The sequence below is a fragment of the Excalfactoria chinensis genome, chromosome 4 (genome assembly GCF_039878825.1).
Source record: "Excalfactoria chinensis isolate bCotChi1 chromosome 4, bCotChi1.hap2, whole genome shotgun sequence".
Taxonomy (NCBI): domain Eukaryota; kingdom Metazoa; phylum Chordata; class Aves; order Galliformes; family Phasianidae; genus Excalfactoria; species Excalfactoria chinensis.
In genome coordinates, this window is record NC_092828.1 from 76333038 (window position 1) to 76346008 (window position 12971).

At 42.4% G+C, this 12971-nt stretch overlaps 1 protein-coding gene across 7 annotated transcripts; it reads right to left on the reverse strand.

The window, feature by feature from the left end:
• Window positions 1-2689: 2689 nt before the first annotated feature.
• SLITRK4 (SLIT and NTRK like family member 4) lies at window positions 2690-12203 on the reverse strand. 7 transcript variants are annotated; one of them, XM_072335154.1, is made up of 2 exons: window positions 12018-12203; window positions 2690-9349 (listed from the first exon to the last, which is right to left on the reverse strand). In XM_072335154.1, exon 2 carries the CDS (start codon window positions 9297-9299, stop codon window positions 6786-6788), a length of 2514 nt encoding a protein of 837 aa, XP_072191255.1. In that variant the 5' UTR covers window positions 9300-9349; window positions 12018-12203; the 3' UTR covers window positions 2690-6785. The 7 variants fall into 7 exon arrangements, with proteins under 7 accessions (XP_072191255.1, XP_072191250.1, XP_072191253.1 ...); XM_072335149.1 differs by having other exon boundaries at window positions 11927-12099; XM_072335152.1 differs by lacking the exon at window positions 12018-12203 and adding an exon at window positions 11549-11902.
• Between the last annotated feature and the right edge of the window lie 768 nt (window positions 12204-12971).

Genomic DNA, 12971 nt, shown 5'->3' on the forward strand with positions numbered 1-12971 from the left:
ACTCTGTTCTTTGAAATGTACTTACTGCTTAGTTGCTCATATTCATATATAAACACCAACCTATCTCATGAAGAAAGACTCTACCAAAACAAGTGTTCAACAAACATTAGGTATGGAGTATACTGCCTACAAAACAACCGTTTAAACACAGAAGTATCCATAGCTAACTTAAAAGCCTCACCATTTCAATCTAACTAACTTGTCCAAGGCAAGTCAGTGAATGGTAACATTAAAACCTTCCTTTGATGGTTTGCAGATCTCTCAGCAAGTTTTAACCCACAGTGACTGCCAGGATTCAGTTAGCAGAATCCCATCTCCTCTACGCTGCACAGCGTACAGCCATGAAAAGTTATGACTGTCCAGCTTCAGAATTTCCCTGCCGGAAGCTTAAACCGTTTCCTATTCCTCTCTGTCTCACCTATCACCTGATGTTCTGAATGTCATATGTTCTATATCACATAGATATATCTGATGTGACTCAGAAACCATCCAGGAAAGACTCCTACAGTTTGTTTTTTATGGTTATTGATTTTATTATAACATTTTGACAAATTCTATTTCTCTGTCTCTTTGGAAACATTTAACGCTTCTAAACAAACATTTTGCTGTAGAAGACTGGGGAAGGTGAAGTGTGAGTATGGAAGGACAACCCAACTGGTCACAGGGTACACATATCTAGGGAATGAGGGCATGGTGCTGATGAACCAACAATTGGACTAGGTGATCTTTCTTAGTGGTCATTTCCAAACTTTATGATTTAATGATTTTATGAAATGACATTGAATTAAATCAAGAAATGAAATGCTTATGGGTAAAGGAAACAGACAGAGAAAAACTTGTCATTGCACACAGGCAAAATGGCTATTATGCAATATAAAGATCACATTTTGGTTGCTGATTAAACAAAGCCCAAAGGTACTCACAGAAACATTTAAATCTTTGTGCATGCTCACATATATATTTATATACATATATACACACTCATATACACACATACATACATAAAATTTAGCATTAGCACCAGTTTGGATTCTGTTTGTTTGGTCCTGGTTGTTATCTGTGGTTTTAAGAAATGAGTTAGTGTGAAATAACTACAACATTTCTGCAATTGTTGTAAGACAATTGGTGTGAGCAAGACAAAGAAAAATCAATATAGTAGAGCATCAGTCTGGGACTAATTACTGGTACTTCAGAAATAACAGTCTGCTCAAAATGTCCTTTTTTCAGGAAATTAAAGAATTATATCAAGTATTACCAATGACCACAAATAAAATGAAAAGTAAAGTGCAGATACTTCCAAGTAGATACTATTTAATGAGTGAGAGGAGCAGAGAGCATTCCACCTTAGGGAATAACTTGTATTAGCAGATAACTTGCATTATTAAGATAGCGTATTTATTTTATCTACCCTGTATTCCAAGTCTATGTATTAAAATAGCATATTTTAATAGCTTTGTATCCATACTACAACAACAGAATGCCCACAGCTCTTAAATCAATAGAGTTCTTCTGGCATCAAATGGGCACAGGACTGTACCTACTCTATATTCTGTGCCACTGTTATATGAAATTAAGAACATCTCTATTACACACACTAATGATTAGAAAGTAAGACTATATTTTTCTTTCAAGTAAAAGAAAACTATAGCTTGTTTTTTTCTTTTATTGCCAGAAGTATCAGCTCCCCACATATTATGGTGAATTTCTGCTTTAGTCTTCACCAGAGTAAGGCTGATTTGATTCCACTGAAGACTGCTGAGTTAAGTCTGATTTCCATTTGCATGCTTACATACTAATATATGTTTACACAGTGCATTTCCGAGAGGAATTTGTCCCTGAGTATTAACATTCCTACTATTAGTTTTCAACACAACACCAGTCAGAATACATAAGGATGAATGAAGCGTAATTAGAAACATATTCTCCCCTCCCACTATGTTTTTTTTTTTTACTAGACTTTGTTAAACATTTTTACTATAAAATCAAAATTTGGAAGTTAAACTGCCTAAAGATGGCTTTTCAAATTTCATTAAAATAATAATAATAATAATAAAATAATAACAATAAAAAGATAACCTAACCAATTAGAATAGTGTATGGATACTTATTCTTCTTTTCTTATAGGTAAAGAATTAAAGATAAATTAATTTTCTTCCTTTTATTCAAGATGATTAATGAGAAGGGTGCAGAATCAAGGCATCATGAGATTGTCTCTCTGAGCATTCCCGTGTTGAAGAACTCAGAACCCAAACAAAAAATAAATACTGCCCATGTTCCTAAAGCAAATAACTGTTGTCTGAGGTACTATATACTACATATACTACTATATACTACAAAAGGAACCAGTATTTGGTTAATACAATAGAAAAAAACAATAAACTGTTCAAAGTAGTTAGAAAACATGTATGTTTAACTACATGACAGATTCTCTTTCTCCAATATACAAATGTTTTGAAAGAGGATATTACAGGCACGTAACAAAGTCTAGTTTCAGAAACACAGTGGTACCAAACAATTTTATTAGTTTTTCATAAAAATTCTATGTAAATGATGGCTGATGTTTTGATGTCGCTCAAGACAAGCAAAAATCATAACTTACAGTTTTCTGTTTCATGTTGGACTAGACTTTGTAAGTTTTTATATTATCAACTAATCAAGGATAATAATGATTGAAGCAGAATAAAACCGATACGTTTTGTTTTCTTTATTTTATTTGAAAATAGAGTGATTATAAATACATTCTTTTGATATTTCCTACCCAACTCTTTGGATGCAACCAGTAAAGAAATCAACCCACAAAACAAGCAAACAAAAATACCCAACAACAACGAAAACAAAACAAAAACGAAAAAAACCCTCACCGTGTTCATTTCATACAATATCAATATACAAATCATGCAAAAGATATAATAGACATTATACTACCATCAAGTTCTGGATGGGTTTTGTTGATTCTGACACATCTGTTAACATTTTTTTCATGAGGCCATGCCTTTTATCATTTATAATGTCATTATGGCTTTTTTCAAATAAAAATCACTTTTAAAGAGATGTTACTATACTAGATTTCTATATCGCTGTCGATCTTGAACACTAAATGCAAAATGTAACTCACAAAACGGCCTCACATTCTTGTACTATAGCAGATGCTTCCTGATAAAATTGCACCTTTTTTTTTTCAAGGAAATGATTACACTTTATTGATTTTGTTTAAAAATGTAAACTTCTTTATAATACAATGAACACAACAGGTTATGTTAACACCACCACTGATTGAGTTTATGTCTATGGGTCTTAACAGCCATTTTACAATCATGGCCACTCAAACCAATATAACAAACATCTGTTCAGCCACATCCGAAGAGCCACTTTCCCAGAACGACTCACTGTAGATTTGAATGGATGTTACACTAAAACTGCTGTACAGACGCATACACTGTTTCAAAACATGGAGGAAATAAAACTGATATTAAGGTTCAAAGTAACAGTGCCACAGAAATATAGTGCTTTGCCAACTTCTGCATTCTTTACTCACAGTATTATGCCTACGTATTGCACCACAAATATAAAACATCCAGGGACAATTTCTACAGGAAGGTCCAGATTGTGCAATCTTTATGCTGGTGAACCCACATTCAGCTGCATAATCCTGGAATGGTCAGTGAACAACTTGAGGACAAAGAGCAACCACCAGCTTGTAGTTAGCAAGGATCTATGCATTATACACAACACTGCTGTGCCTGCTCTCTTGGAAGTCAGCAGCACAATACCACCTAAGACCTACTCTTGGGCAGGTGCTACGTTGTTAGCTCAAGAATAATAACTTCATACATGATTTAAGTTTAAAGGCTTACAAGACTGGGATCTCAAAGAGTAGGAAAATCTGACCCAATGTAATGGTACAGCATAATGGCTCAGTTCTTCCTGTCTTAGTGAACAGGAGATCATAGGAAGGAAAAAAAAAAAAAAAAAAAAAAGGAAAAAAAGGCAAAAAAGGGAAAAGAGATTAAGCTAAGGAATTTGTTAAGTGTTCTTCTAACTCAGGGAGATGCTCACCGTAAGTGTATTGGGTTTACATCATTTTGGAGTATTAGCAAATTTGCTGCTTTTCATATACGACTTCAACAGAAGGGTATGGGACACCACTGTCTCCAACAATACCCTGAAGCATGTCAGAAGCCTCATGCTTTGGCAAATCCCTTGGCAAATCTCTGTGAACACTGACACATCCGTCAAGGCACGCAGCGCTGCACAGGGCAGCCCCAGGATCCATTATCCTCAGGCAGCCGATGGAGCCATTAGTGGTCTCTCATGGCAATGTGTCCTTACCAACTCCTTAATCCACACACTCTCGACACAACAAGCTCAAATGCTCTCCTTCGAGTGTTGGCCATGTATTGTGTTACTGGGCAACTAAGAGCTTTTTATGCCAGAAATGCATACGTGCATAGTATCCATCTCCTGAAAATCCCTGTGACAGCTTGAAAGAAGCAAATTATTGTGCATGGAGAGCAGCAGCTTTTTGAAAGAAATCCAGCCATTCATTAATCCGTTATCATTTTATTATCTGCAGTCATTTATATACTTCATACCATGGATAAAATAATAAAATAACCCTCTTTCTAAGTTACAAGAGCAGAAACGAATGCCTGCAAGTAGAAGAATGTCTTTTTGTTTTGCTTTCCCTGGAATAAAGAAGCAGTGTGAGTATTCTTTTTTTTTTTTTTTTCCTTTTTTTTTTTTTTTTTTTCTTTTTTTGGAATCTTTGTCAAAATATACTGCAGGCTGTTTGCCAAGTATCATTCCAGAATAAAAATTTTACAGCAGTGCCATAAAGCCCTGAAATTAGTGGTTTCTAAAGGAAAGAGCTGACATAGCCTTTTCCACAGTGGTACTGTTGGGTCTTGCTGTAATCGCTGCTCGTTTCACATTCATGACAAACTTCAGTATTTACATTCTTGTCATCTTGATTGATTTATGTGTTGATTATAAAATATAGATGACGATTTTTAAAAGAAAAAACAAAAACACAAACACAACACAGTTCCGGAAGCAAAGGAGATAGAGGGTCTAATCCAAAGCTCTTTGAAATGAATGGAAAAATTCCTGTTCATGTCAAGGAACTTTTGTTAATCTCACAGTGCAGATTTTCTGTACGATGCTTCAGCAATATATCTCAACCCTTATCTCAAGGTACCATCTACTAGTGAGATAAGTGGGGATTTTCCATTCTTCTGAATACTGTTTCTTCCTAGCTATTCACATTCAGCTTTCACAAAAGCAAGTTTCACTCTCTAGATACGAGATACACAATACTCTGAGCTGAGACCACTATATTTATTTTACACCGTGTTTTTAAATAGAAGTAATTTGCTATATTGTTTACTCTTCTGATCTTTTTCTTATTGTTTTTTTTTCTGACTGGCGGAAGCCATATAGGTAAGAACAGAAACTGTATGCATATACAATGAAAATATTACCTTTATCGTGAATTCCTGTAAATACACGTAGTGAAAACTACTCAGATTAAGCTGTAAAACCCTGAAAAGCAAGACAACCAGTGGCAAAATAATTGCCTGAGACACAATACTAAAAAACTAATGAATCTATTTCAAAATGCACCATTGGTACCAAATCTGAAATAAGATAGTATGCTAATTTCACAAGAATAGTACAGAACAATTTTATTATTATGATACCTGATCACTTAATTCCGGATTACTCTATACATTACATCCCCCGGTTTCAGTTTGGTATATTGTTCTGCTTTTATTTATATCGAATGATTAATGCATTGCGATCAGGAAAACAAGTCAGGCATATTAAATACATATTAAGGAGTACATATTTTCCTATTTAGTATACAAAGTATTTCATAAATATGAATTATATTACAAAAATAATTTCTGCTACGCTCACACAGTAAGCACTTTGACAATTTTGGACAACCCGTTAGGGTTGCAAGTTTTTTCACATAACTGAGAAGGAACTCTAGGTTTAATTGGAGATGAGTCTTACAACAGTTTCTGCATAAACAGCAAATATTTTCTTCAGATGCCACAAATACCGCAGAAGTCAAGTTGATCTGTTTTCTTTTCCTTTTTTTTTTTTTCTCTTTTTTTTATAATGTTATGTATAGACATGTATGCTTCAAGTGGTCGAATTTATTTCGCAGGTATGTAATTCATGGTATATTTTTAAACAAATATTTGCACAATTTAACATTATAATTCCAGTGGTTTCAAGATGCAGGCCATAAATGTAACCAATTTACACATACTATCGAATGTTCTCTCTTTGCATGCTTGTTACTTTTCAGATAATCTTTAAACAGTGCCATTACAACACCACAAAAGGATTACTCCAGTTCCACCAACTTAAATCCACGTGCAGGATGAAGGACCCAGCTGAGGTATGAACACCAGTACCAAGTTTCTTGTGTTTGCTTTAACAAATCACAAGGAGACGATGGTTTGCATTTAAGGTACAAAACATATATGCCTCTTGAGGTTAAATTCAGTGTAACGTGTATAAAGCATCCCTTTGGCAATAGAGTTTGCAGTATCCCTACAGGATTCCACGGGGCATGAGCTTTATGTAGTAAAATCTACTAAGGAAATTCTCCTCTAATTGACAAATCATATGCAGCTACAGTTAATCAGACACCCTCGAATACACCTGCCTCTATGCCTACCAATATAATATAGTATTTGGAAGTTAGAAGTCAACAAAAGGCACTTTCATCATTAAATAAATGTCCTCTGTAGGCAATTAGATTGCATGACCTATATTTTATTCAAAGCTGTTTGTTCTTCAAGGACTTGTAGGTAGTCAGGTGAACCTTGAAGTTTAGCTTTTAGTTCAAAATATTCACTTTTCCTTTGTTCTACTACAATTTTACTATGATTACCACCTATTAGAGATTTCTTGTTTTTTTTGTCTTGCTGTTTCTCTGGGTAACGTATTTCAAAGCCACTCACCCCTATGCTGTTGTACTCTTTTTTACTTTCGAGAAAATTTTGAATAAATACATTGGAATCCCTCCCAGGGAATAACTCATCCAGTTCATCGATTGTGCTAAGTCTTTTTCTGGAATCCACATGCAATAAATCCTTCTCCTTGTCATTCATATTTCTCAGAATGACTTTTTGCCCTGGCGGATCAGCAAACGTGAAGCCCGTTTCAGACTCCTTTAAGCCACAGGTATGACTTTTGCTCATCTGCTCAATGGTTTGAGGAATGAAGGCCTCTGCGCCTAATCCATCTTTTTTGTTTGATTTGTGATCGTGCTTTCTTAGCTGCAGTTGCATAGTACTGCATTCTTGATTTCCAATCCCTTCGTGCTTTACAGTTGGTTTCTTGTTGCGCCGAAGCACAAAAACAAGAAGACAAAAAGCAACAAACACTGTTAAAATAAGCACAACTAATATGCTTAAAATTAGGATGGACAGTGGAACTGGGCCACCAGGATGACTCCTGACCGGTCCCAGTGGTGTCGTAAAAGAGACAGCGGGGACGGGACTAGTGAACAGAGCAGATGGCTTGTTTAAAAGTTTAGGACAGAGGATCTCATTTTTCAGAGACTTAAGTTCAATGTTAGCAAACTGTACAGGCGTTTCACACTTTAATTCCTTCACCACAATACCTTCGTTTAATTTTTCAAGCCACAGTTTCAAAGCAACTAAATCACAAGTGCAGTCCCATGGATTACCTTCCAAATCAATTTGTGTAAGGGATTTTAGCTGATCAAGAACGCCACTTACAGGTAAATACATGAAATGATTGTTCCTCAGATTCAGCCTGGCAAGTGGTGCCCCGGCAAAAATGTATGCTGGCAAGCTTCGCAGAAGGTTGTTGTTCAGGTACAGCAACTGCAAGTTCGGCATCAAGTCAAAGGTGCCTGCTAAGATTTCTTTAATGACATTGTATTCCAAATACAGATATTGCAGGTTGTGGAGGCCAGCAAACATTTCTGGGCTCAGACGCTCTATCTGATTGCCATTGAGATACAATCTCCGTAAATTTGTAAGGTTGCGGAAAACTTCTCCTCTGATCGTCGAAATCCGATTGCTGCCTAAATGGAGTAAATCCAGGCCCTCAAATTCAACAAAATCTGTAGTGTCCACATCCTTAATATAATTGCCATTTACATGCAATTTCTTGGCATTCAACGGCTTTGGTAGGAGTTCAGCCATTGACTCTATGTTTCTTTCTTGGCAATTTACACTCAATCCCAAGTCAGAAGGATGTGTTTTGCAAATGCAGGGAAGCGGGCAAGGAGTTAAAGGAGGCACCCTGGTCTGATAGGAAATAATTTGACTGAGGTTGCGATTAGACAGTGCTTTGCCTGCTACTATCCCCGAGATCTTCGAAGGATTTGTAGTCTTCGGCGGCTTTGTGACTAATCTGTGCACTGACGTTTGAGTGGTGTGACCATTTGGAGTGCTGTAACCGGGCTCCAGCTGCGAGGGAGGGAGAATGCGTACGTCAAAATCACTCCCCGTCCCCATGGAGCACAGCTCTTGCTTATTGGTTTCTTTCAGCAGCCTTCCATACAAGTCACTGGGTGTTTCACAGATAGCTTCTCCAATATAGATATTATAGGGCATGTTCTCCAGCCATGCTTTCAAAGGCAACAAATCACAAGTACAATTCCAGGGGTTGTCTTCCAGCTGCAATTCGACAATTCGGCCAATGTGTTCCAGAACTCCAATGTATGGAAGCTTCTGTATTCGATTCCCTCGTATATCCAGATGGGTTAGAGAAGCAAATCGAAAAATATTATCAGGAAGGAATGAAATCAGATTGTCATTAAGGATCAGGACTTTCAGCTTGTGAAGCTTATTGAAGGCTCCCCGTTCAATAAACTTGATTAAATTGTAGTCAGCTTGGAGATACTCCAAGTTCTCTATGCCCAGGAAAGTGTCAGCTCGGAGAATCTTTAATTCATTGTTGTTCAAGTGCAACTGTTTTAACGCACTGAGACCCAAAAAGGCCCCTCCCTCAATGTTCTGCAGCTTATTATTACCCAATTGCAGGGACACTGCGTGTGTAAAGTTAAGAAAGGTATTTGGATATAGAATAATTAGCAGGTTGTTTTGAAAGTTGAGGTGGTAAAAATTAGACCACGGCGGCTTAAGCTGATTAGGTCTGTAGACTGCAACCTTCTCACAGTTGACATAGAGTACATTCTCAACCGACACACAGGAGCAAACATTGCAAATTTCCACAGATATATCAGCATCTGCAGTTGTAGAAGAAACTGGAGATGACAGAACCAGAAAGAGCCACAGAAACATCTTCTTGTGATCAGCAAGCAACCTTAGGCTCCTGAACAAAGACAAAGTATCTAAGGAAGAAAGAAGGAAAGAAAAGAGAAAACGTTTTTCAGTTGTCATTGTTCCAAAAAAGTCGTTTGGGCTAAAAATTGTATTCCACCAAGCTACTGTATCTGCCAAGGATTATAGATAAACTACAAGCATTGAATTTAGAACAGCTTGAAAGATTTTAACATCAAATACACGAGAGCTAGAATTTCAAACAGAGAATGCAAATTGCTGTAGATAAACACAAATAACTGTAAGGTCTGTCAAATATTCCTATCTGCTGTACATGACAAACATGCATAACTAACAAAGTGAAATAACCAAAGGAGATTCCAATTTTATGCATATATACTCTCCCCGATCCTGCACTGCTCATACACTGCCATGCATTTCAGGGATATTAAACACAAATGCTGATGTTACGCGCACCCAAACATCTGAGTTGGGAAAGCACAACATAGAAAAGATGAAGATGCCGGCACAGAAAGCAATGCCAGTACTCAGTGTAGGTATCTATAGCATCGAACCATACAGACTATCATCACCACAATAGTGAAATTCACTCAAGGGATGCATAGGCATGCACACACCCTGCTTCTGTTGCTCAGCATACCTCGTTTGAATAGATAAGTAGCAAATTGATCACAGAAATACAATGAACTATCCAGAAAATGAGAAGATCAGCTGTGGGGGACCAATGGAAGCACACAGGTATGGAAGAAGCATGCACAGGCATTCAGCCCCATCCCCCAGAATAACAATACCCCGATTCGCAGGGTGTAAGTCGCAGTTCATCAGTCTGACACTACTGAAACCTGAGAAGAACTTTTTCCTTTTTTTCTTTTCTTGCAAAACGTTATGTAATTTGCTCTCATCCTGCACTGATACAGAGGTGGCTTTCAAGAAGCCTTCACGTACAGCCCATCCAGCTGAGCTGCCATTTTTCACACAGAACTGGAGCCAGAGCATATGAGAAGCTAGTTCCCCCACTCCCTTTAGCAAATCAGTTAATAATCGATGCATTGCTCCCCCCACCTTCCCCACTGCCCCAGTGCCCAACTTGTTGTCCCTCTCACTTCCTGCTGTGGGAAGCCACCGAGCTGAAAGGAGGAAGCCGGGATGGAAGTGGAGAAAGCAGGAGTCAGCAGGAGGAAGGGGAATCAGAGCCACAGGGAGTGAAGGATGCGCTGGGGAACTTGGAGGGGAGGGCAGAGGAGGGACAAGAGAGCAAGGAAGGGAAGACAGAAGGACAAGAGGGAGGGGGAAAACAGAGAGAGCAAGAAAGGGAGAGAGAAATGGATAGCTGAAGGGGTCAAGGAGGCCCCGGAGAGGGACCACGGAGAGCAGAGAGCGGAGCAGCTGCTGTTAACTCCCGCAGGCTCCCGGCCCGGGGGCAGCCCCCTGCCCAGAGGCAGCTCCATGTCCGCACCACTCCGCTCCATCCTCCCCTCCGCATCCCTGCCTCGCCCACGCTCGGGTCCCCTCCTCTTCCTCTGCCCCGGGGCCCGGCCGGTGCCGAGCAGGGGCACTGCGCGGCGCTGCCGGCGGGTCGCAAGCCCGGCCAGGAGTGCAGGCATACCGCAATGTTTTGCCGCAACACGATGGCCGGAGCCGGCTCGACTGCCGCCGACTCCCCTCTATCGCGGGCGCCCCGTCGCCCTCTGCCTCCCGGCGGGGGAACACAGGAGGGACGCGGGCGCTCACACACCGCGCACACTCCGGCTTGGATCAGGCACAGCGCGGCGATGCAGCCCTCGTCCCTTCCAGCCCTTCGCAACAAGGTACAGCCGCACTTCCCCCACCCTCTTCCCGCACCTTTGCAAAGTCCATCACGCAGAGAATTCACACTGCACAGATCCCGTCCCCCAGCCCATCCACACCTCCAGCGGTTATCCCGGCCGCAGCCACTCCGCCGGAAGGGAAGGGAAGCGAGCGGGCAGCGCTGTGCGGAGCCGCTAGCCCGGGGCTCCAGGAAGATGCGAGCGGAGAAGGTCCGGCAGGAAGCACTGCCGCCTCGGCTTTGCCCTCTCCCCCCACCCCCCTTAAAATAACAGTAGTAATAACAAGACCTTCGGAATAATCAGGAGCTATTAAAACGCCGACACAAACGCAGCCCCTCCGCGGCCCCGTCCCCGCCCGCACTCACACGCCCAGCGGGGCTGCCGCCCGCCCCCGGCGATGCTCCCGGCGGCGCTCCGCGGCGAGCTCGGCGCCTTCCCTACCTCGGCGGTCGGGCTCCCCGCGGCCCCGCTCTGCTCCGCCGCTCTCCCCACGAGGGACCTCCTCTCCGGCAGCTCCGCGCACGCACCGAGCGCCGGGTGCAGCCGGGAGCCCGCCCGGGTGTGCCCCGTTGGCCGCGTCGGGTGCCGAAGCACGGAACGATGCGAATCCCGGCGCTGCGGTACCCCGGCGGGCTCCTCCGCATGCAGCAACCGCCCCGCCGAGCCCTGCCCCGACACCGCGGTCCCCCGCACGCACACGGGGAGAGGATCCCACTGCACACGGGCGCCCGCTCCCATCGCACTGCTCTCGCCCACCCCTTGCACGCAGAGTGAGCCCCCTCCCCTTCGCCGCGCACACACACACACACACGCACGCACCGAGCGCTGCTCGGAGGGGAAGGAGACGCCGCTCCGGGGAAGCGATCCCGCAGCCGCTCCCGCACGCTGGGAGGAGCTGCGCCGCCGTTACCTTTCCCGGAGAGAACCCCGCGGAGCTCACGCAGCAGCGGCGCGGCGGGAGGTGCCCTCCGGGGCGGTGAGAGCCGCGGGGCCCCGCTGCCGGGCCGGGCGCCGCGGGGCTGCCATGGGGCGGCCGCAGCTACAAGTGCGGTCCCGGGCACAGCCGCGACGGGGCCATCCCGCCCCCGTCCGCACAGAGCCGGGTTGCGCGCCGCGGATGGGAAAAGGAGGGGAAAGAAAGGAAACCCCCTGCCTCCCCCCCCCACCCCCCCAACCTCTCCCGCCCCTCCCCGGCTTTTCTGGAGGCTGCTTCCCCCCCCTACCCCCCCCGCCTTGAAACAAAAGTAGAGGTGGAAACTGAGTGGGCAGGATGGTTAGCATTTACTGCATTTAATGCGAATCGCAATTATGGAACAAAACCGCTGTGAGGAGACGCGAGCGACCCGGTCTTGAGACAACGCAGCTATTCGTGTGCCTCGTTCTTTGTGGCTAGGTGGAATTCCGCTTCTGCTTAGGTAACAGCTGCAGTCTGATGTAAAATTCCTCTAATGCTATGGCACTTGTGCAAAGCAGATTCTGCTGATTAAGAACTCCTATTTATGTTTTCTAATATGATTTTTAGAACCCCCAAAGAAGGTGACATCTCTTTCCCAGGCAGAAGGACCAGTTAACCAAATGACGTCTTGCAAGAGGAGTTCAACTGTTTGTCCTTTGCTGTGAATGCGAACGTACTTCAGGTAGATAACTAACTGCTTATGCGTTGCCCCCATACTGCTTGTGAGTGGTAGTTCTGGGCAGTAAACACGAGGGGTGGAAAACAGCAGCTGCTCTCTTCATTGACAAGAATGAAATACATAGCTTGCTCTGAAGGCTGGCTGCATCTAATTGAAATAATTGCAGAATGTTACTTTGCATGATGTGGATAGACTGATACCTGAAAACAAATACATCTGAGACATCAATA

Bases quoted from the DNA above. Each gene is read 5' to 3' on its own strand.
- SLITRK4 (XM_072335148.1), bottom strand. From the start codon at position 10,349: ATGCATCGATTATTAACTGATTTGCTAAAGGGAGTGGGGGAACTAGCT. The intron at 9,350-10,090 runs GTATTGTTATTC...TTTCTTCCTTAG, and splicing joins CTTACACCCTGCGAATCGGG to ATACTTTGTCTTTGTTCAGG.